The sequence below is a fragment of the Bos indicus genome, chromosome 13 (assembly GCF_029378745.1).
Source record: "Bos indicus isolate NIAB-ARS_2022 breed Sahiwal x Tharparkar chromosome 13, NIAB-ARS_B.indTharparkar_mat_pri_1.0, whole genome shotgun sequence".
Taxonomy (NCBI): domain Eukaryota; kingdom Metazoa; phylum Chordata; class Mammalia; order Artiodactyla; family Bovidae; genus Bos; species Bos indicus.
In genome coordinates, this window is record NC_091772.1 from 23,726,049 (window position 1) to 23,750,845 (window position 24,797).

At 44.6% G+C, this 24,797-nt stretch overlaps 1 protein-coding gene across 1 annotated transcript in view; it reads right to left on the reverse strand.

The window, feature by feature from the left end:
- Window positions 1-24,797, reverse strand: part of PIP4K2A (phosphatidylinositol-5-phosphate 4-kinase type 2 alpha) — a 186,638-nt gene that overhangs the window by 53,200 nt on the left and 108,641 nt on the right. Inside the window, exons 2-4 of the mRNA XM_019973034.2 lie at window positions 22,485-22,582; window positions 20,691-20,787; window positions 4,978-5,130 (exon numbers count right to left, since the gene is read on the reverse strand). Coding sequence (XP_019828593.1) covers window positions 4,978-5,130; window positions 20,691-20,787; window positions 22,485-22,582 — 348 coding nt within the window. The remainder of the gene's footprint in view (window positions 1-4,977; window positions 5,131-20,690; window positions 20,788-22,484; window positions 22,583-24,797) is intronic.

Below are 24,797 nucleotides of genomic sequence, written 5' to 3' on the forward strand. Positions count from 1 at the left end.
TCAGTGTTATAAAGATTGAATAGATGTTAAATGAATTTAGAGGCTGACTAATGTTTTTAAAAATACAAATCACGGGAGCTCCAAGTTTCCAGAAACAGGAGTTAGGGAGCTTCAGGAGTTTCACTGACCTCACTCGGAGCAAAATGCAGTCGATCACATTTGAGAAGAGTAAGCAACTGGCAAGAAACACTTTCCGATGTTAGAGCAGAAAGCAGGACCATAGAGGAAGGAAGCTGACTTTCACAGACACTTAGCGCCCACAGATCCAACCAAACAGTGCCTTTGAAGAAGTCACTTTGTGAGGCTGGTGCTTGATGTGATGATATAAACACTTCTGAGGAGCCTTTGGTTAACAGCAACAGTATGTGTGTGTGCCTGTGTGGGTATGTGCTGCAGTGTGTGGTTTAAACACCAGTTCTCAAGGTGACTGCTTTGAAAATGCCATCAACAGTGCCATATTCACACCCTAAGACTACACTTCCTCAAGGTGACATAGTTGTTACTGGTCATGGCTGCAGAACTTGATGATGCTATGACCACTGCCACTTATGGAGGGCTTAGAGGACAGCAGCAAGCATGCTCTGCAGGCACTTGTGCTGGAATTTATCAAGAAAGAGAGCAGTGGGGGGCACACGATAGAAAGAGATGGACGTTTCCCCGGGTAGTTTCATTCTACTCCCAGGAGATTATGAAGGGACAATGATGAGGGCTCTGAAAAGCAGGTAGTGAGTCGACAGACACCCATGTCCTAAAATCAGAGCCTCTTCTCAAAAGGCGTAATTGGTTAAATACTCAGGGGTCAACATCTCACTGCCAATAGGCATGTGCGAAATAACTTCCAAAATGTTGCCAACCCTTAAACTAAACCATGCCCGTGGGGCAACCCAAGATGTGCGGGTCATGGTGGAGAGATCTGACAGAATGTGGTCCACTGGAGAAGGGAATGGCAAACCACTTCAGTATTCTTGCCTTGAGAACCCCATGAACAGTATGAAAAGGCAAAATGATAGGATACTGAAAGAGAAACTCCCCAGATCAGTAGGTGCCCAATATGCTACTGGAGATCAGTGGAGAAATAACTCCAGAAAGAATGAAGGGATGAAGCCAAAGTAAAAAGAATACCCAGCTGTGGATGTGACTGGTGACAGAAGCAAGGTCAGATGCTGTAAAGAGCAATATTGCATAGGAACCTGGAATGTCAGGTCCATGAATCAAGGCAAATTGGAAGTGGTCAAACAAGAGATGGCAAGAGTGAATGTCAACGTTCTAGGAATCAGTGAACTAAAATGGACTGGAATGGGTGAATTTAACTCAGATGACCATTATATCTACTACTGTGGGCAGGAATCCCTCAGAAGAAATGGAGTAGCCATAATGGTCAACAAAAGAGTCCGAAATGCAGTACGTGGATGCAATCTCAAGAACGACAGAATGATCTCTGTTCGTTTCCAAGGCAAACCATTCAATATCACAGTAATCCAAGTCTATGCCCCAACCAGTAACGCTGAAGAAGCTGAAGTTGAACGGTTCTATGAGGACCTACAAGACCTTTTAGAGCTAACACCCAAAAAAGATGTCCTTTTCATTATAGGGGACTGGAATGCAAAAGCAGGAAGTCAAGAAACACCTGGAGTGACAGGCAAATTTGGCCTTGGTATACGGAATGAAGCAGGGCAAAGACTAATAGAGTTTTGCCAAGAAAATGCACTGGTCATAACAAACACCCTCTTCCAACAACACAAGAGAAGACTCTACACATGGACATCACCAGATGGTCAAGACCGATTTCAGAATGATTATATTTTTTGCAGCCAAAGATGGAGAAACTATACAGTCAGCAAAAACAAGACCAGGAGCTGACTGTGGCTCAGACCATGAACTCCTTATTGCCAAATTCAGACTTAAATTGAAGAAAGTAGGGAAAACCACTAGACCATTCAGGTATGACCTAAATCAAATCCCTTATGATTATACCAGAGAAGGCAATGGCACCCCACTCCAGTACTCTTGCCTGGAAAATCCCATGGACGCAGGAGCCTGGTAGGCTGCAGTCCATGGAGTCGCTAAGAGTCAGACATGACTGAGCGACTTCACTTTCACTTTTCCCTTTCCTGCATTGGAGAAGGAAATGGCAACCCACTCCAGTGTTCTTGCCTGGAGAATCCCAGGGACGGGGGAGCCTGGTGGGCTGCCATCTCTGGGGTCGCACAGAGTCGGACACGACTGAAGCAACTTTAGTAGTAGTAGCAGCAGCAGCAGCAGCATGATTATACAGTGGAAGTGAGAAATAGATTTAAGGGCCTAAATCTGATAGACAGAGTACCTGATGAACTATGGAATGAGGTTCATGACATTGTACAGGAGACAGGGATCAAGACCATCTCCATGGAAAAGAAATGCAAAAAAGCAAAATGGCTGTCTGGGGAGGCCTTACAAATAGCTGTGAAAAGAAGCGAAAAGCAAAGGAGAAAAGGAAAGATATAAACATCTGAATGCAGATAAGAAAGCCTTCTTCAGCAATCAATGCAAAGAAATAGAGGAAAACAACAGAATGGGAAGGACTAGAGATCTCTTCAAGAAAATCAGAGATACCAAGGGAACATTTCATGCAAAGATGGGCTCGATAAAGGACAGAAATGGTATGGACCTAACAGAAGCAGAAGATATTAAGAAGAGATGGCAAGAATACACAGAAGAACTGTACAAAAAAGATCTTCATGACCCAGATAATCACGATGGTGTGATCACTCACCTAGAGCCAGACATCCTGGAATGTGAAGTCAAGTGGGCCTTAGAAAGCATCACTACGAACAAAGCTAGTGGAGGTAATGGAATTCTAGCTGAGCTATTTCAAATCCTGAAAGATGATGCTGTAAAAGTGCTGCACTCAATATGCCAGCAAATTTGGAAAACTCAGCAGTGGACACAGGACTGGAAAAGGTCAGTTTTCATTCCAATCCCAAAGAAAGGCAATGCCAAAGAATGCTCAAACTGCCGCACAATTGCACTCATCTCACACGCTAGTAAAGTAATGCTCAAAATTCTCCAAGCCATGCTTCAGCAATACGTGAACCGTGAACTTCCTGATGTTCAAGCTGGTTTTAGAAAAGGCAGAGGAACCAGAGATCAAATTGCCAACATCCGCTGGATCATGGAAAAAGCAAGAGAGTTCCAGAAAAACATCTATCTCTGCTTTATTGACTATGCCAAAGCCTTTGACTGTGTGTATCACAATAAACTGTGGAAAATTCTTCAAGAGATGGGAATACCAGAACACCTGATCTGCCTCTTGAGAAATCTGTATGAAGGTCAGGAAGCAACAGTTAGAACTGGACATGGAACAACAGACTGGTTCCAAATAGGGAAAGGAGTACGTCAAGGCTGTATACTGTCACCCTGTTTATTTAACTTATATGCAGAGTACATCATGAGAAACGCTGGGCTGGAAGAAACAGAAGCTGGCATCAAGACTGCCGGGAGAAATATCAATAACCTCAGATATGCAGATGACACCACCCTTATGGCAGAAAGTGCAGAAGAACTAAAGAGCCTCTTTTTTTTTTTTTTTTTAATTTCAATTTTAATTTAAAAAAATTATACGTGTGTTCCCCATCCTGAACCCTCCTCCCTCCTCCCTCCCCATACCATCCCTCTGGGTCGTCCCAGTGCACCAGCCCCAAGCATCCAGCATCGTGCATTGAACCTGGACTGGCATCTCATTTCATACATGACATTTCACATGTTTCAATGCCATTCTCCCAAATCTTCCCACCCTCTCCCTCTCCCACAGAGTCCATAAGCCTGTTCTATACATCAGTGTCTCTTTTGCTGTCTCGTATACAGGGTTATCATTACCATCTTTCTAAATTCCATATATATGCGTTAGTATACTGTATTGGTGTTTGTCCTTCTGGCTTACTTCACTCTGTATAATAGGCTCCAGTTTCATCCACCTCAAAGAGCCTCTTGATGAGAGTGAAAGAGGAGAGTGAAAATGTTGGCTTAAAGCTCAACATTCAGAAAACTAAGATCATGGCATCTGGTCCCATCACTTCATGGGAAATAGATAGGGAAACAGTGGAAACAGTGTCAGACTTTATTTTTTGGGGCTCCAAAATCACTGCAGATGGTGACTGCAGCCATGAAATTAAAAGACGTTTACTCCTTGGAAGGAAAGTTATGATCAACCTAGATAGCATATTCAAAAGCAGAGACATTACTTTGCCAACAAAGGTCCGTCTAGTCAAGGCTATGGTTTTTCCTGTGGTCATGTATGGATATGAGAGTTGGACTGTGAAGAAGGCTGATTGCTGAAGAATTGACGCTTTTGAACTGTGGTGTTGGAGAAGACTCTTGAGAGTCCCTTGGACTGCAAGGAGATCCAACCAGTCCATTCTGAAGGAGATCAGCCCTGGGATTTCTTTGGAAGGACTGATGCTAAAGATGAAACTCCAGTACTTTGGCCACCTCATGCGAAGAGTTGACTCATTGGAAAAGACTCTGATGCTGGGAGGGAATGGGGGCAAGAGAAGGGGACGACAGAGGATGAGATGGCTTAATGGTATCACTGACTCGATGGACGTGAGTCTGAGTGAACTGCGGGAGTTTTTGATGGACAGGGAGGCCTGTCGTGTTGCAATTCATGGGGTTGCAAAAAGTTGGACACAACTGAGCGACTGATCTGATCTGATCTGAAGCTCAGTGATTTTAAAATCAGAATGGTAATCATTGAAACTACTGAACAGAAGGGTGTTTAGATTAGAAGAGTTACATATATAACTAACAATCTACCATTCCTAAATGTTAACTGTCTGTAATCTGGATATAATAATTTTTACAAACACGGCTAGAGGGAATTTTTGCGTCAAATGTGTTCTCATCATGACCTACCTATATCTTTAAATCTTGGGCGTTGATGATAATTCATTATGAATATTGATCACCTCAGAGTTTCAAGTAAAAATAAAGAAACATTACCTGGTGGTATTTCTTCAGGATGTTGTGCATTTCGGCCACATCTTCACTTGTGATGGTCTTGATGATATACCTCTTGTCGTAGGATGTGTGGAATCTCGCTCCACTGCGGGCCTGGGAGTCGTTGGGAAGAGGTGCACTGCGGGTCAGGGAATTCTTCCCGTGGGCAATGGGGGAGGAAGGAAGAGAACCAGTTAAAGACCAGTTTCCAGGTCATTTGTTGTCGTTACAAGTTTTCAAAAACATATGTGTTTGCACTGCTATATTGAAAATCGGTAACTAACAAGGCCCGACTTGTATCGCACAGGGAACTCTGCTCAGGATTATCTGACAGCCTAGATGGAGGGGAACTTGGGGACATGTATATGTATGGCTGAGCGCCTTCCCTGTTCACCCAGAACTGTCATAACATTGTTAATCGGCTATACCCCACTAAAAAATAAAAAGTTTAAAAAAAAAAAACACAAAATCTCTGTTTGGAAGAAGTTGATAAGGAGGAAGACATTTTCTATTCATTGTAACTCAAATGGCAAGTCCTTCAAATGAAATTAAAACAGTGACTCTAACATCTAGAATTATAATCAAAGTTGCTCTGTTTACCTTGTTCTTTTGAGTTGAACAAGAGCTCAGGTTTCCTTCTGAATAAAGTTAGGTTCCAGCCATGGAAGGACATTTTACATTCACTGAGAGTTTCCTTATACAAACAGGTATTCTGCCAAGAGTTACGCACAGAGCACTTCTCCCAATTCTGATAACATTCCTATGGAACAATTACTATTTATATCACTGTTGTTTTACAGATGAGGAGATAGGGATCAGAGATGTAAAATAACTGAGCCAAGGTCACACAGCTTTAGCAAGCGGAAGATTGGAAATTCCATCTGCAATGTGGCTGGCGCCAAACCCAAGTTCTCAACTAGTCAACTACTCAAGTAGGAAATGACTCAATTAGTGAACTCTGGGGTCTGTGGCTGCCCTGGGCTGGCCTGGGCAGGTATGCTATAACACAGCTCTAGAAGATTCTGACCTGGTCCATCCCCCAACCCCACTTCAGTCATTGTTGAGGACAGTTCATCTCTGGAGGGGATGAGGTGGGGCTGTGAGTGGGGCTCTCCTGGCTTCATCTCACTCCAGTGTCTAGAATTTCATTCCAGATTCAGGCTCTCCACCCTCCCACTAGCTAAGTCCCTGCTGCTCTCTCAGGTGACTCCCATTTGAATCTCTTTTCTCAGAGCCTCGGGGAACTCTCCTCCTTTTCCCCAAGCATATTACACTGCTTACTGGGATCAGCAAACCCCCAGCATCTGAGGAAGTCTGGTCTTCACCTCTGCTCACTGTGCCCTTGAGAACTGACTTCCACTCCCTGCCCAGCTCCACTGGATGGATTGTGAGGGACTCACAGGGAAAGACAGTCACTCCGCCTTCCTCTTCCCAAGTGGGCATTCCAAGGCCCCAGTGATCCAAAGTCTGTCTGGTTAGGGGGACGCAGGTGTCTTCAGAGAGGCAGGTGGGATCACTGCATCACGACTTCTCCATCTTTCTAGAATATAAGCTTCCTTAACCTTTCCTTTTCTAGATGAAATCCAGGACTGAGTCTTCAGAGGTCTAACGACATTGCGGAGCTGCAGCAGCTCGTGGAGGGGCTGCCCGGTCTTGGGCTGACGGAGGTGAGTGCGTTCTCACTCCCAGCACCTGCCCTGGCCCCAAGGTCTCTGTCTTTACATCCAGAGACCACACAGCCTGATCTGAATGCCACCAGGCACACCTGGCAAGGGCAGAGCCTCCCTGGCCAATTAATCAAAATTGCTTTCCATAGCATATTAGAAAACTTGTGAACAGTAACTCCCAATGCCTTTAAATAGAAGGATCTGGCTATATTAAACGATGAAGACAGCTGAAATTCATCAGATGGACTGAGAAGTAGGAAAAGGATTTGGGGGACGAAAACGGTTATATTAACAAGAGTTTGATTCTTATATTTTCTTTTTTTTTTCCCCTGGAAAATAAAAACCCCCCTTTTTATCACTTCCTACTAAGAATTAAAAGGGAAGGAAATCAAGGTGAATGTCCTGTTTGGAGGTTTTAAACATTGGCCAAAAAAAGCAATCACTGCTCTTGGCTAGTGGTCTTTTTCTTCCTGAACATTCATTTGTAAAAGGTTATTCCAAATAAAACAAGAACACTAGGAATTGTAAGATTACAAATTACTTTCAGGCATAAAAATCAAAGCACGAATAATGAACTTAATGAAAGACAGGCAGACCAGATTATAAACTATAAAACTGACAATACATGTAGAATAACTTCTGAGGGAGAAGAGAGGCTAGCAAAGGATACTCATATTCAGCAAAGGACAGAATTAACAGCAGCATCAGTTTCACGGACTGTTTTCTTAGGTGTATGGAATATGAAAGTGTTAACGTTCTATCACTGACTAGTGGGAGAGAACAGGATTGAAAGCTGCCGAGTCAGTGCTTCTTAAACTTTAATGGGCAATGGAGTCCCCTGGGCATCTCGTGACAGTGCAGATTCTGACCCAGCAGGTGTGGGGTGCAGCGTCTGAAGCACAGATGATGCTGATACAGCGGGTCTGCAGATCACACGAGAGAACCAAGAGTCCCCTGAACCACGGCTTGATGGGATTTGTCTGGAGCAGAGCATGGTGGGTCTAGTGTAGTAAGTGTGTTACAAACATGCCTGCCTGAATGCCCGTCCCACTATAGTCCGTCCAACTCTGGTTTGGTTAAAATGCAAAACATTACAGTGAATAATGATTCATTGCATTCAGTGTATTAATTCACTAATGAAATGTCTAATAATACAATGTTCAGTGTATGGATTTACAAAGTAAAGGGCTAGAAAAGGCAGAATCAAAAATGTACTAACTCCTCATATATGCGTTACTGATATTTGTTTTTCTCTTTCCGATTTATGCATATATGTAGAATCTAGAAAAATGGTACAGATGAATCTATTTCCAAGGCTGGAGTAGAGACACAGACATGTGGACACAGTGGGGGAAGGGTAGGGTGGATGAATTGGGAGAGTACCACTGACATATATATGCTGCAGAGTGTAAAACAGACAGCTAGTGAGAGCCTGCAACCACAGGAACTCAGCCTGGTGTTCCGTGATGACCTGGAGGGGTGAGATGGGTGGGCAGAGTTGGAGGGAGGTCCAAGAAGAAAGGGATACATGTACACATATAGCTGATTGATTCTCTTCCTTGCACAGCAGAAACTAACACAACACTATAAAGCAACGATATTCCAATAAAAAGAAAAATATTTTTAAAAGTATTAACTCCTTAGCACAGATGCTACCTCCTTCCAAATTCTTTGCCTTTCCTTTCAGTCTCAAAGACACTGATGATTATTTATTATAGACTTTGTATAAGGATATTGGCCCTCTCATAATGGCCTGGGATATAAAACTTCACAAATTCTAATCTTGATTCTGTCTTAATATTTTAATAATCACATAAGTAGTCCCAACCCACAATATCTGCTTCCAATGTCTGGAAGATTTTTTTAAGGCTCTTAGTTTTCTAACAGTGAAATGAGGGACAAGCACACTTTATCAACAATTGGGATGTACTTTTTATAATCGCTATGAATATAAAAATGTGTAAGTCGGATTTATTAAAAGCTTTAGACAAGCAATCAGAAGAGTAAATGCAATTTTACACAAAATGTGTGGCCCTCAGAATGACTCTTAAGGCTTGGAAAAATCCATATTCATATTTATCTCCACAGCATTACTATGGGATAGAAAGAGCCAGGTGCCTTTTCCCACTGAACATAATGAAATTGGGATACAATGGAGCCAAGTGACACACCCAAGGCCCCTGCCTAAAACCTCTGAGGCAACCTTTTGGGGCAATTTACAAAGACAAGGCTAAATTTTGCCATTAATTAATACCATGATCGTTGACTTTCTGTAACCTCTAACATAAGGGAGAAATATGTCTGTTGGGGAGGGCAGTACTAAGGCAGGTGCTGGTCTGGGCCCTAGAACATTCTCTCCATCATCAACCCTCGATACCCAAAGGCAGTAAGCCTCTTTGAGCATCGGTTCCCGGGCCTGTAAAGTGATGGAGGGTAAGCCGGGGTGGTGGTCTCTCCTTGGACCTCCAACAACTCTAAAATGTACTTCCAGGAAGACAGGGCACACGGCTCTAGGCCGTGCAGGGGAGCACAGGCCTCAAGGTGACTTGATGTCTCCCAACAAAAGTCCAGTGAGAGGAGAGTCCAACTGCCCTCTCAGCAGGGGCACGATAATGGCTCAGGACACCCGGGCCAGGACTGAAGGGAGACGATAACAGTTCTCAGAGCAGCACAGAAATAAGGCGTCAGAGGCGGCGGCTGTTCTTGGGACTTCTCACAAGAACGAGAGGACAGGCATGGTACATAGACCGAACAGCCTGCTATCTAGAAACTGAAATTCCTCAGTGTCCTCTATTTTGTCACAAAGGAAGAGCGAACCACAGCATCATACTTGTCCATACACTTGGACAAGTCTGGGAAGCCAAGAGGAGAAAGACCTGAGAGAAACAGCCAGGGAGTAACCTCCAGACCCAAAGGGTCTCCTTATGCTTAAATAAACCTCATAGTCGCAGAGCATGACAGCTGGGGGCAACCTTGGAGACTGTTCCAAACCACCCAGTTTACAGAGCAGAAAACAGAGGCCCAGAGAGCAGAAACCACTTGCTTGAGACCTGAGTGGGTCAGTGTCCGTGGAGGCCTTGCAGAGGCCTCTGCCTCCTGTTTGAACATGCATCTGGAGGGCGTTAGGATGGACTGTTACCATAGATTTCTCTGCGGTGACAAACACCTTCTCACTATAATATAACGCCTGAGCCAGCTGGCACAAGGCCAAACCTGTCTTTGTTCTTCAAATTTGCCAAGTAAAATGTGTAAAAATACCATCAGTAACAGCCTCAATGCTAATGCAGCCCAGAATCCTCAATTTATGCTTTTATTAACATGCGTACAAACCTCTCCTGACTTCTAGGACAATCATTACTTGGCTTTATCCGAGAGATAGAAAGGGGGCTGTCTTCTCTCTCAGCAAGGGCTGAGACAGATGTGTTTGGAAGCAAGGCTTAAGGCCAGGAGAAGTATGTGCGCTGAGCCCCGGGCTGAGAGTCAATCTCTGCTGCAGAGAGACAGGGCTGGCGCTCAGTAATGTGTCCTACGGTCCTGTAGACGGTGGTGACAACGTCAGTCCTATGAACTCTTCACATTTCCAACCATGTGGCACAGTTCATCATGTCTGTTTTAATTAATTCACATGTTCTGAGAATTGCTGGAGGTCTGCTTTCTCTCTTGATCAGTGGCTTAATCTTTAGAAAACTGTCCCATTCTCCTCCTTTCCCTGCTTACAACCACAATGCCAAGAATGCCAAGGCTGAATGGAATAGGAATAGTCTTTCACGCTGGGGATGCTCTGGGTCACTCTCTACAATACTAAAACAAGCAAATAGGAAAAAAATAAAAGGAAAAAATTTGCAAGTCAGGACAAGATTTATGTGGGAGAGTGAAGTTCTAGCTGAAAGCACCATTTAACCCCCTTGCATCAATTTCCATTGTAGAAAGGTAATAATGACAGAATCATCACCATTAAAAGTTTTCCTGGGGGTTAAATGAGGTAAGACAAAAATTTTGATAACAGTGCCTGGAAGAGTAGTACTCCTTAATGGTAGCTATTATTATAAACAGCAAATTTCAACCTGGAAGACATTTAGAGATACAGCTCAATAACAACAAATTATTCTGTAATTTGGTAAGTCAAAAATGAAAGACTTATAGAATGGGCTCTTCCAGTTGGCTTTTCCTTTTTCTTCTGGCTGCAGTTTATGGGATCTTAGTTCCCCACCCAGGGATCGAACCCATGCCCCCAGCAGTGGAGCCTTAACCACTGGCCTGCCGGGAAAGTCCCTCCAGTTAACTCTCGATTCCACCCTGGCCAAGCCTTTGGTTGTATACCCAGTGACAATCAAGAACCACATTCTTGCCACTCTCATACTGTCCATTTCATGGCTTACTTTCTACAGCCCTCTGTTAGAACCAGTTGCAATTTGAAAAAGAGAATTTAAAACATTTTACACAAAGAAGTTTCAAGTTGAAAATTCCTACCCTGAAAGGTTATACATGGCTCCTGCTCTGCTTCTTGCATCCTCTCCAACCAAAGGACAGGAAGGACAGTGGAGGAGTGGGCTGATCCTCTACAGGATGGAGCAAGCATGGGAGCTGGGGAGACCCCTGCCTGAGGAGGAGGGGGGCAAAGCAGGCTGGCTGAAGACGCCAACCAAGTGGAAGGTACAGGACAGGGAATGTCAGGGAGCCAGACAGACTGTCCTTGGGTGATCTTGAGGTGGTGGCCAGGGCAAGAAGGGTGACAAGGAGCAGGCTGGATGAGAGCTTAAGGGGAGAGGAGGAGGTCTAGAAGAGCAATCTTGGGGTGTTGATCTGGGAAGTCATTTACAGAACATGCTGGGCCACCACAAAATCCAGTTCAAGGCAGAGCCTTAAAAGGCTTAATTCAATGTTGAAAATACATATGTAATAGAAATCTGCAAAGGTCTGCACAAGTAGTGGCTCCCAGCCTTTCTTGATTACCTTTCTTTCCTCTTCAGGTTTTCAGGTCTCAGCATGTGTGGCAGAAAGAGAAGCAGTGAGAAGTTAAGGGCCATTAGGCCCCCCTCCGATCAATGCCCCTCCTGCTCCTTACTCTGTTATTCGATTATCTGCTAAGACAGACAGTCAGACTTGATTGTCTCTAGGTTTCCTTCTTGCTCTACTACGAGGATTCATTAATGTGCTTCTGCTTTCAGTCTGCAGAAACCAGGAAATGGACAATGATTTGCTTTCAGTTTGGGGGGAATCTAATGATAAGATTTCCCTGGTAGCTCAGATGGTAAAGAATCCACCTGCAATGCAGGAGACCTGGGTTTGATCCCTGGGTACAGAAGATCCCCTGGAGAAGGGAATCGCTACCCACTCCAGTATTCTTGCCTGAGAATTCCATGGACAGACCATGAGGTCGCAGAGAGTTGGATATGACTGAGCAACTAAGACTTTCACTTTCAATGATAAATGCACACAAACTGCTTTTATTCACTGGCTACCCTTTTCTTCTATACATTTGATAGCTGTATATTATAAACTATGTAATACCTTAAATTCACTTGTTCTAAATGAAAATACTTTAACACAAGCCCCATATGTCAAGAAAAAGGCAACCAAAATCAATGGTGGAGGAGAAAAAGGTCTCATACCAAATATAAACTAATCTTAAACTCCAAACATCCTTAATGGCTTTACTGAGATATAATTCATGTACCAGAAAATTCACCTACTTAAAGCCTACAAATCAATGGTTTTTAGTACAATTATACAGTTAAACCATGACCACAATGAATTTTAGGGCATTTTCATCAACCTCAAAAAGAAACCCTGTAGCCATTAGCAGTCAGTCCCATTCCTGCCCTCTGCCCTGCCAACTCTGCCCCCTGCCCAGCCAACTAGTAAACCACTCATTTACTTTCTTAGAGACCTGCCTGTTCTGGACATTTCATATAACACAATCATCCAGGGCGCAGGCATTTGTGACTGGTCCAAACATTCTCCCTGCAAGTCCCCTGAGCACACCTATCACCCTGAGGGCCTGGTGGTAGACCCAGGGCTGTGTTTGGGTGAGCAAGGCGGCATCGCCGGTGCTCTCTATTCAGTCCAGTGCAGTGAAGATGTGACAGCAAGTCCATGCTGTTTCTTAGGATGCTGCCAGGCTTGCTGGGGAGCTAGGGATAAAATAAACTGACAAAAATTAAAGTTCCAGAGTAAAGCTATTACATGCAGGGCATGTAAGAACAGGATAACTTAGTCTGTGTTTCAGGATGATCCTGCCACTAGATAAGTAAACTCACTTTCCACCACTCCCGTTTTCCATAGCCAAATACATCACATATCTTAAGGAGATGGGCTGGGATCTGGGACCCTTTGCTGCAGTGCCTGCATCTGAACAAACATCTCCTCCAGCAACAGATACAAAGAAACTATAAGGGACTAAAAAATAACTGTGAGGAGTTCTGACAATTTACGAACAAGATACAAAAGGGCCAAAAACCCAACTGCCACTTCTGAGGTGTCTGGAGCAAAACCAGGGTACTACCCATGTGCCCTGCACAAAGCACCACCAAGGTGTGGGCAAACCACCAGTCAACCCTCCAGCCCGAACCCTGGACCTGGTCCTGCCTGTGCCCTCCCCCCATTTCAAGGCCCAGCTCACTGTGCTCTCAGGGAGCAAGCAAAGGCACCTGTTGCTTGTTTCACTTTCTCATGCGGCAACAGGAGTCCCAATAACATCTTGCCTGCATTTGGCCTCCAATTTCCATAGATTAAGGAGTCCGAGAACCCTGGCTGGTAGCACTGCAAAACTCCATCTCAAATCTCAAGAGCTGCATTTGAAGCTCTAGTGCCATGGCAGACTCATCAGGAAATAAAGGAAGATGAGAGATGAAAACTCACTCTTGAACGGACTGCTTACATTTATAATTGGAAATTCATTCTCCTTTCCCTAAAGAAAGGGATTAATGGTGCTTGCCTTCCTCCCCAAGCCTCTAAAAGTCTGCATTGAGGATGTTTATTTCCACAGTAGGAGGCCCAGGATCGCTGGGGCCCCCAGGGGGGATGGAGGAAATGTCAATTTAATTAGCTCATCTTTACCACCAATCTTTCTAGACATCTCATAAAAATGTCGTGATTTACCAACCATTATGGTCCCCTATCCAATTTTTAAATACCCAAGCATTTTGAACATTTAATTCTCTTGAACAGTCTTATAGACATTTGGTTTTTTTTTTCTTCCCCATTTTGACATGAGCTTGTAATTTCTGCTAAAAAGCATGTGTAAAAGTTTTTCTGTTTAGTCAATGGGAAAGCCACTTACAAAATCAATTTTGCCACGCTCAAACGTGTAAAGGCAGCACCTTACAGAGGGGACACAGCAATACCGTGCACGAGACCCCGAGTGACAGTCACCTACTGGCCTCAGAGAGCATGGCGTTCTTCCCCCTCATTTCACAGATGAGAAAATTGAGAGCTCCAGGGCCGAGTGGATGGATTAAGTCACAGCAAGACTTAATCCATCTGAAGAGCCAAGATGCAAACCAGCTTCCCAGCTTCCAGGAAAACGTTCTTTCTCCCGAGCCGGGCTACCTGTTTCATGGACCTGCCACCTGGAAGGCGGTCGCTGCCTCATTGACAACTCAGAATTATAATTACATGCCTCAAATCACACGGGCCAGGGGCCAGGAGCCAGAGCCCAGATCGGACTGCCTTCTGGCTTTGCATTTGATGGTCTGAGTAAGCAGATGGTCCTCTGACCCCATCAGGGAGGGCAAGGCCAACACTCAAACAAGAACATCATCATCAAGGATTAAAAGCCCACTGGGTTTAAATCCTTGGGTTACCCTCCTGGGGAATTTCAAAGAAAGTCTGAGCAGTGATCCCAGGCGTGGAATGGCTTTCATTGCAGAGGCGGGTGAAACGCAGTGCAATTGAACACTTATTAATAATGAAACAACTAAGCAGAAAAGAAGGACACAGAAACGAATGGTAATGACCGGCAGAGAAAGACAAAGAGTTACAGGAATGTCTGCATGCCGTAAGGTTGCCTTTAAAAAGCTCGGGTTGGTACTTGCCTGAGACTGAAATACAAGAGGCCTGTGTCCGAGGCAGTGTCCGACCTGGACAGGAGCTCCCTGGGCTGAAGTGACTGTCAGCGCCTGGCTGAAAATCGAAAGACTTCACCCAACATGAATTCAGGAACGGAAAACGAGGGCTCACAGCCAGCCTGAGTTGCCAGGTAGGGCAATTTGCGATGGGGCAGGAATTGGTTCAACACTTAAGCAGCAACAGAAAAATCACATGAAAAACACCTGAGAATGCTGGCGGGCTGGGAGGGAGTTTTCCCAAAAGTCTATTCAGAGACCTGTCTAAACTGAGGGCTGATGGGCGCCCTTTGATTTTCAGCCCAGGCAGAATTTCTGTCCGATGTTCGTTGTGAAGTTCATGGTAACTAAGCTGAGAGGCCAATGCATGCGAGGAGAAACTGTGAAAGAGCGGGCAGGGCAAACCCAAGAGATGACAGACAGTTACACAGGAATCAAAGAGCTTACCTGACTCGAGTCAGCAAACTTGGAGTGGAGACAGTACGAGAACCACTGTGTCTATCAGCCCCGGATCTGGGCCTCTGCACTTGACCCCAATCCCGGGGCGCCCAACTACATGCTGACTAGCCTCACCCAGGCACCTCCAGGTCACCTCCACATTCACAGGCAAAAAACTCAACTTCCTCTCTCCCCTCCCCCATGCCCACACTTCCCTCCCCTGGTGAGTGGCACCCCCACGCTCCTGCTTTCTCAGGGTCCGACACGTTGGCTCCTGTCCTTTGATCCTGGGCTTTCCCTTCTCCCCATCCTGGGAAGCTGCTCTCAGCTCAACCCTGTCTGTGCCAAGTGCCCTGGTTCAGGCCTCTTCACTCGTTGGGGTATTTCGTAGCTTCCTAATTTCTCTACCTCCCTTTGATGCATTCTACACATAACCGCCTCGATTTGCTTTTAGAAAATCAAGATGTCATCACATTACTCCCCTGTGCAAAATCCACAGGGCTGGGGCTTCCCTGGTGGTCCAGTGGTTAAGAATCTGCCTGGCAATGAAAGGGACATGGGTTTGGTGCCTGACTGGGGAACTAAGATCCCTCATGCCACAGAGCAACTAAGCTCTCATGCAATGCAACTACCGAGCCCCAGCTCCGAAACAAGAGAAGCCACCACAATGAGGAGCCCTCGCACCGCAACTAGAGAGCAGCCCCCACTCACCGCAACTAGAGAAACGCCTGGGTGCAGCGACGAAGACCCACCACGGACCAAACAAAATAAGTCAATCTTAAAAAAGAAAAACCCTCAGGGCTGCTCTTGGGCTGGAGAATCCAGTGGAGGTCTTTTCCCCAGTTCCCACTTTGAGTTCCCTCCTTTCTCTCCGCTAGCCCACCACCATCTGGCTCTGGCCTCCGCAGTCTGGTTCAGAGGCTCATTTCTCCCAGCAATGTCCCCTCAGCCCTTCCTCCCTTTCTTCCTCAAATGTTTCTTAACTGTCCAGAGCCAGGCTGGTGCTCACCCCTGTACCTGCAACCCTGGTAAACAAGCTACACTCAGCTTCCGCCTTCAGACAGTTTCAGTTATATTTGGGAAAACTACAAACACCATGATAGACTTTAGAGATAATGGTAGAATTTTTTTCCCCAAGTTTAGTACATACTAAAGGTCTCTGATACTTGAGAATTTTTGAACTGGAAACAAGAACATCAAAAGTTTAATAAAACGTTAGCTTTTAAAATTATTTTAAAATTAGAATCCTCTGTTACCAATACAAAGAGGAAAATGCATCAAATGCGAATAAAAAGAGATTCTAATTCAGGAGACTCAGCAGGGGAAAAGCAAGCCTGGTATTATCCTTCACAAAGAGCCAGAGGGCTGGTTTCTATTATGTGGTGTATTTAACATTAATTGCACCATTGCTCGGAGAAGGCAATGGCACCCAGTACTCTTGCCTGGGAAATCCCATGGATGGAGGAGCCTGGCAGGCTGCAGTCCATGGGGTCGCGAAGAGTCGGACACAACTGAATGACTTCACTTTCACTTTTCACTATCATGCATTGGAGAAGGAAATGGCAACCCACTCCAGTGTTGTTGCCTGGAGAATCCCAGGGACGGGGGAGCCTGGTGGGCTGCCGTCTATGGGGTCGCACAGAGTCGGACACGACTGAAGCGACTTAGCAGCAGCAGCACCATTGCAACCCTGCCTAACTTTTTGATTTCCACTGGGCAATCCTCTTCTGCAGCTCAGAAATTTTAACTGAAGTCTCCAGCTGACTTGCCGGGCCTGTCATTAACACGCTCCGGTACTCAGAGACTGCAAAGAGGGATGCTGTTCTTCTTTCTTGAAGAACATTAACAATCAAGACATCTGGGTTTCTGTAAATCTCATCAGCATCCATTATAGAATCTGTCATGTAATGTTTTTTCAAAAGGAATTTGTTCATCCTTTCTCTTCCTCTGCATTCCCTATGTCTATCACAGAGCCCGACACACAGTAGGTGCAAATAAACACACTGAGTTGATAATTGTGCATGAAAACACCCACCTATGGGGACTAGAGTGGCAGAGATCAAAGAGACAAAAACTATAGCAACAGTAACGGTGGAGGCTTCCGGGGGAGCATTCATCTTGAAAGACATCTTAAAAGAATGATCATGGAAAGACATTGTCCCAACAATGATCGGAAGAATACATGTCAACTCTGAGCATATCACAAACCAAAGTAATTTTAACAAGCACTGACAAGTTGGAGAAAGTTCTGAATCTGGAAGCACTGGGCATACATACATGCACACACACACACAGGTTTACATATGTATGTTAAGTGATACGCTTGTTAATAATAAGTTAATAACAACTGAAACAGTTGCTTGACTTTAACAGCAGGAAGGAGTTCTATTTTTTAAAAGACATTCAAGGAATCAAAACCAAAGGAAAGACAACAAATGTTTATGGAGACAGCAGGGAAGCGTCTCAGTTTTAGAAGCTGGCTGAGGAGGTCAGTTGTTTAATCACTATGTTCTACTTTGGTCAGATGGATGGACACTGACCTGTTTCCAGGTGCAGCAAAACGGCATTTACAAACGCAAAGCAGGTGGTGAACATTTACGCCTTTGATTTAATATGAAGCTTTGAATGTGAACTGGATGGTGGGCTCCCTTACTACACATAGATTTAAAAGTCCTTTGTCCAGAAAGTAAGCACTTCAGGAAAATAAACACAGCAAGGCAACGGAAACATGGAGGGGCCTGGGCCCCTCGAGCAATCCAGAGTCTCCAAAAGACGAGGAGACTTCGGATCATTGATCCCACTTTCCAAATCAGATTGGGAAAAGAGGGTTCAACTTGATACTAGGTGACAATTGATAACTGTTACCCGTTCTGGCCACAACGAATGAAGTGTCCCAGGAGAAGTGACTCCACAACAGAGGAGCTGACACGACCTCCCCTCCGGTCTGGGCCCCACTCAGTGCCGCCGCTCCCACCCCCACCCACGTGCACGCGGTGCCACCGCCCCGCCCCCACACACACGTGCACGCAGCACCTCTGCGTGCCCGGCTAGGTGTATGCAGGCGCCCGGAGGCACCAACCCAGAGCCAGAGTTGGCACAAGTTCCTCCCTTTTTCCAAACCGAGTAGGCAATAAAGTGGGTTGAGCCTCACATATAAGATCTTGTCTTCAGATAGGGGCCCTGCCCCGGCTGAATGTATTTTAAGAGGTATAGACATTGAGAAAGGAACACAGAAACGGGGAGGGAGGCCTGAACTCTCCGCCCTCCTTACCTGCTGATTCCGTAACCGCAGATTCCACCAACCGCAATTCAACCCGCAGTAGGTGGAATCCGTGGGTGCGGAGGAACTGCATATGTCTGGTTTACGGAAATTACTTTAAACACCCACTTAAAAAAAAAAATACAGTTGCCAAAGAGAAAGCAGCAATCTAAATGCCAAAAGCACCAAACATGGCTGAGGGAAGGAGTGGTGTTCAAATGATTGATTACACTCACACTGGTTTTCCCTTATACTGATCTCTCAGGCTAAGAGCTTAACAGACTTGCCAATTAGTTACATGTGAATCACCCTCCAGTTGCCTAATTTGCCTTCAAAGTTTGTACTCAGCTATTTGCCCTTACTTAAATGTCAACTTACATGGTTTTGTTTTTAGGGAGAAGAGAGAGGGAAACCAGTCTGGTGTCCTAATATTTCAGCAACTAAGGATCTAATGGGTCCCTTTTAGATCTCATTTAACAGGGCTGGTTCTCGGAAGAAATATGACTTCATTGTGGTAATAAGTTGAGGAATCTAACAAGATCCTGTTGCGTTGGCCCTGAAAGTCAGTTTCCGTGAAACGCCAGTGTAGCTATTTGAAAAAAAAAATTTTTTTAAAGAGGGGAAGGTGAACAAAGGAAGAAACACACTTGAATGCAGTGTCAGAGAGAGTAGATTTTCTTAGGAAGTCAGTTATCAGTTGTTATTCTTTTTAAGGTACATAGTTTATTTTCACATGGCCTCTTGAAATGTAGTTAACAGTTCTTACATAATAGAGAATTATTCCTTTTTATTTTATATGAAATATATTCTCTCTATATATATCTTCTAATATATTACCATTCCAAAATTTATCCTTTAAAGGTGACTTGCTTTTGCAGCAGTAAACGTTAAGTCCAAGTGTGACTGACGTTCTTTCTCTCTTACACATGAAGCCCACACATGAATGCTGGCTCCACCTCAGTTTTTAAAAGCAAATCTCGTGACCACATCCTCCCTGCAGGCTTCCCTTCCACCCTCTCTGGGGCACACTGGAGTCTCTGCTCAGAACCTGGGCCTGGTCCACAGAGGAGGGAATGTCACCCGCAGCCTGGCCAGCATCATGTGTGTGTGTGTGCTAAGTCGCTTCAGTTGTGTCCAAATCCGTGCAACTCTATGGACTCTAGCCCGCCAGGCTCCTCTGTCCATGGGACTTTCCAGGCAAGAATACTGGAGTAGGTTGTCCAGGGGACTTTCCCAGCCTAGGGATCCTTTTTCAAAACATGGTGGTTTGAAGGCTTCTCAGGCGTGAATGAGCCTATGAGAAATTCTTGAAAACTTTCAACAGTGGGACAGGACGGGGAGGCCACAGATGTATAGCAAAGTCTGTTAACTAAGCTTGATTTGCCTTGAGGACTTACTCTTTAAGAGAAAGTACGGGATAAGCTGTTGCAATATTCACCTTGCAAGGTCACCCAGGGAATATGAAACGTGATGGAGGATAAGTTAGAATTTCTGGTTTGGGACAAATGAGAGAAAGTGTTTACTAGATTTAAAATAAATCGGTACAGGAATTCTCAGCAGTCCGGTCCTTAGAACCGCACACTTTGACTGCCAAGGGTGGGGTTCCATCCCTGGTCAAGGAACTAGGATCCCACAAGCCACGTGTTGTGGCCAAAAAGTAGAAATTAATTAATTAATTAAACAAGTCAGTATTCACACAATAAAATGACTAGACTGTCACAAAAGACCAGGAAGCAGCCCTGGTATCTCCTGACTTAGACTTCTGCTCTTAAAAAAAATCCTTGGCCTTCACGAATCTGGCCGGCTCTCTGAAAATCAGGTAACTGACGCCAGGTGCATTTCAGGAGAAATGGCCATGCATCAGCAGGTCCAACAGCCCATGACTCAATTTTAGAAGTCAAAATTGACTCCCGGGCAAACATGGGGAGGAAGGCAGCAGGGCACATCTTCACGTGGTGGGGCGCAAGAGCAGGAGGGCGCAAACACAGAAGTGTCCCGCAGGCCGGTGGGCTCTGGCTGGCGACAGCGGCGCGGCTGTCACTAAGCCATTCTGCACCGCAGGGCCCTACGGGGGCCTCGGGGAAAAAATGCAATGAAATTACAATGAGATCATACTGATAACGGGCCCTAACTGAAAGAACCTTTTATTTCAGAAAGCACACTTAAAAATTCTTCTAGAAAATGAAAGTTACTATTACTTGACATGAAAAAAACGTGAATTCTATTTTACGGAGCAAAAGGCATGAGTGAAACCCATTTGAGATAAATGTTATGAAAGCAACTCACCTGGAAATCCTGATCATCGATTCCAAACCTCTCCCGCAGGTTACGGAAAACCATGGGGCAGTATTCCTTAAACTTGAAGTGGCTCGGCATGTTTTCTCTGAAACAATCAGATCATGGAATAAAGTTCAGATGTACAAACAGTGAATCTGCCACCATCCTGCTCACCTGCAGCCAACGATGTGCTTGGAGCGCCCCACCCACAGCAGGCACAGATGGGCTTCGAGCGAGAAGAGAACTTGCTTGAACGCGATTGTGTTAGAGAACTGAGGTCTATAGCTGCTGCAACCCACAGTAAGATCCGGGGGCAGAAGGGACAGACATTCAGGGGGGACAATAAAAGAGAAGCAAAAGGCTTGCAGAGGGAGGGAAGGGCAGCAGACAGAGTACAAACCATGCTCCCCACTCCTAACAGGTTGAAGTGAAATGAAAGTCCCTCAGTCTCATCTGGCTCTTTGTGACCCCATGCACTATACAGTCCATGGAATTCTCCAGGCCAGAATACTGAAGTGGGTGGCCTTTCCCTTCGCCAGGGGATCTTCCCAACCCAGGGATTGAACCCACGTCTCCCGCGTTGCAAGCAGATTCTTTATCAGCTGAGCCACAAGGGAAGCCCTCTAATAGGTTACCTTCTGACTAAAGCTTACAAAACAAGACCTTCTCTCACTCCTGGCTAGACCTGTTTTATCTTTTATGTAAATATCGAATTCTAAATTCACATGGAAAGATCCCCCTCAAAAGGTCAACCTTTAAAGAGTATTATGAGAATAATTAACACAGCAGCTTCACGTTAGAACAATGGCCCTATTAAGAAATTTCACAGTTGATCCTCACGTGAGAGAGATTTCTCTGGGGTTCATCCCACTTATTCAGAATTGCTTCCTCCTTTTTGTTCACACATGCACACATACACACACCCCTTTATCATGGTACTCTGTACATACGATAGGAAATGATGGTAATTTGTACATGTGTCCATTTTTAATCACTTGCCTGACTGAACACCCTGAGGGCAGAGTATTCTTTTAAAAAAAATAATTTTTTTTTAAGATTTTTTTTTTTTGATGTGGACCATTTTTAAAGTCTTTTAAAAAAAATTACCGAATTTTGTTACAATATTGCTTCTTTTTTTAGGTTTTGATTTTTTGGCCTTGAGGCATGTAGGACTGTCAGCTCCCTGACCAGGGATTAAACCTGTGTCCCTTGCATTGGAAGGCAAAGTCCCATCCATGGGCCACCAGGGAAGTCTCAGGGCAGGATATTTCTTATCCATCCCTGTATGTCCAGCTCACAGTGTAGTGCCACAGAAGGTGCTCCCTAATGATGTCTAAAACGACATTCAAAAGAGGGAGAAATAGTCTCAATGCCCAACATGGCTTCCAATTACATTTTATAAAAATGCAACTTAATTCCTTATTGTTCTAGGAAGCAGTCATTTCTGTTCATGAAGGAATCATCAGCAGACTTTTGTGTAAGGTCTATAGCTGAGGTCTATAGCTGCTAAAAAAAAAATTCCAAGCAATTTACAGCTTCAAACATTTAAATTGTAATGAGAATATCACTTTTAACATATAAGATATTCATAGAGAACAATATGCCATATGGCAAAAAGATATTACCCAAGAGGGCCTGCTGTTGCTTCTCTGAAAATGACAGATGGCTATGTTTATCACAGGATTAACTTCATCAGCAAAACTTTACTCCCACCCATTGAAAAATAATGTGATTATAGAAATTCACAAAAACCATACTCCTGGCAGCCACGTTAGTTCTACAAAAGGTCGTGCTTGTACTTACTTGTTAAAAAGGTGATTGTCCACCTTTATCTTTGAATAGGCTTTGAAGTCATCTGGCATCAACATAACAGGGATTTGAACATGGCTCAGTTCATTGATCTAGGAAAACAGAATAAATGGCACAGGTTGTTAGCATCTAGGTGGGAGGCACTTATCTTGAACACTTCATTTTCCAAGGAAACCTGGTGGATGCTCGCACTTCCCAGACCACTTTCCTCCCTGTTCCCATCGTGCAGCTGCTTCCCTCACCCTCTCCTCGGCAGCCGCCGCCGCCACCACCACCACCACCACCACGGTCTCCCACCTCACACCCAGCTCCGACTTCCCCTGCTCATCCCTGCCTGGCACCGGCCTCCAGGATGGCAGGGGCAAGAGAGGGGTTCTGGAGGGTGAACCCTCACAGCCAGCTATCCCAGCTCCTCTCTATCCATCTTCCCACGTCCTCTCCAGAGCCTCAACCCACAGCTCCTTTGATCACATGTCCAGGGCAACGTCCCTCTGTAAATACTATCTGAGAAAGAGAGCCTTTTAATTTCTGATATAAATATTTGTGGGGGGACTTCCTTTGTTGGTTGTCCAGTGGCTAAGACTTCCTGTTCCCAATGCAGGGGACCTGGGTTGACCCCTGGTCAGGGAACTAGAACCCACCTGCTGCAATGAACATCGAAGACCCTGTTGCAACTAAGACCCGGCATAGCCACATAAAGAAAGAATTTGTTGAATTAGTGGATATGACTATTTCTTTATACTTCAGAGGTACTCAAAAGGCACACTGTTATCTATACGGTCTTTACCTTTCTTATGGGACCTAATTTTAAAATAAATATTAGGGTGGGACATGAATTTACCAGAAGAGGAACCTTCAGGAAGAAAAGAAAAGAAACGCATGGCCATGGGGTTAGATGACAGGGAAGTGGGTTGGACAGGGGTCAAGACAAAGGCACATCTTTATGTGATTACAGAGAACAAGAGGTTAATCCATCTCGGTTTACATTCCCATGAATGGCTGGGACAGCTTTTGACACTTTTTGATTGAAAAAGCTGAACCTTCTCTTGGTTAATTATTTCTGTATTTAGCTCCCAAGTGATAATTCCCTGGTTACTAGTAATAAAAATCATCTTAAAGGTTTATGTTCAGTCGTTAAGTTTGCAACCCCATGGACTGCAGGCTTCCTTGTCCTTCACTATCTCTTGGAGTTTGCTCAGATTCATGTCCATTGAGTCGGTGATGCTATCTAACTATCTCATTCTCTGCCACCCTCTTCTCATTGCCTTCGATCTTTCCCAGCATCAAGTTCTTTTCCAATGAGTCAACTTCGCATCAGGTGGCCAAAGTATTGGAGCTTCAGCATCAGTCCTTCCAATGAATATTCAGAGTTGATGTTCTTTAGGATTGACTGGTTTGATCTCCTTGCAGTCCAAGGGACTCTTAAGAGTCTTCTCCAGCACCACAGTTCAAAAGTATCAATTCTTCGTTGCTTGGTCTTCTTTATGGTCCAACTCTCACATCTGTACATGTCTACTGGAAAAACCATAGCTTTGACTCTATGGATCTTTGTCAGCAAAGTAATATCTTTGCAAAGTAAATGGAAGATGCATGGCAGGGGTTCTTAGTTACAAAAACAAAAAGCAAAATGAGTTTCTCGATACATCACAGTTGTTAACCCATTGCTGGGTTCATAGAAAGTACAGGAAATCGTTAAGGCCCGCTCCTTCCCCTAAAGTGAGTTTAATCCATAGGGCATGTGGAGACCATTAAGTAAGCCTGAAAGGAGGGGCTTCTGTGAAGATAAATGCCAATTTCACAGTTTGGGTCAAAGGATAGCTGGGGAGCTCAACCCAAGACTGCAGCACTAAACTAGAACTCTTGAAGGAAGCAAAAGTGGTCTCGATGCCCAGAGGAAATAAATGCAAATGGTGCCTGGAAGAAAGCACTCCTAACACAGTCCTTCAGGATTCCCACAGATGAAGTTCAATCAAATTTGGGGGCACAAAGAAATGAGAGTTAACAGAAAACTTGATATTATGTTCAAGACTTCAGCTAGTAGAACAATCAATACAGAATAGAAAATTAAGACTATGTATAAAGTGTGTGAAGAAGGGACTTCCCTGGTGGTCCAGTGGTTAAGACTCCGAGCTTCCAATTCTGGGAGCATGGGTTCGATCCCTGGACAGGGAACTAAGATCCCACATGCTGTGTGGCACAGTCAAAAATTTAAAAATAAATAAAGAATAGTGGTTATAGTGCTCATGTTTTATTCAGGAGGAGAGGTAAGATATTAACTGTAGACGTTAGGTATTATGCAATAAGTTT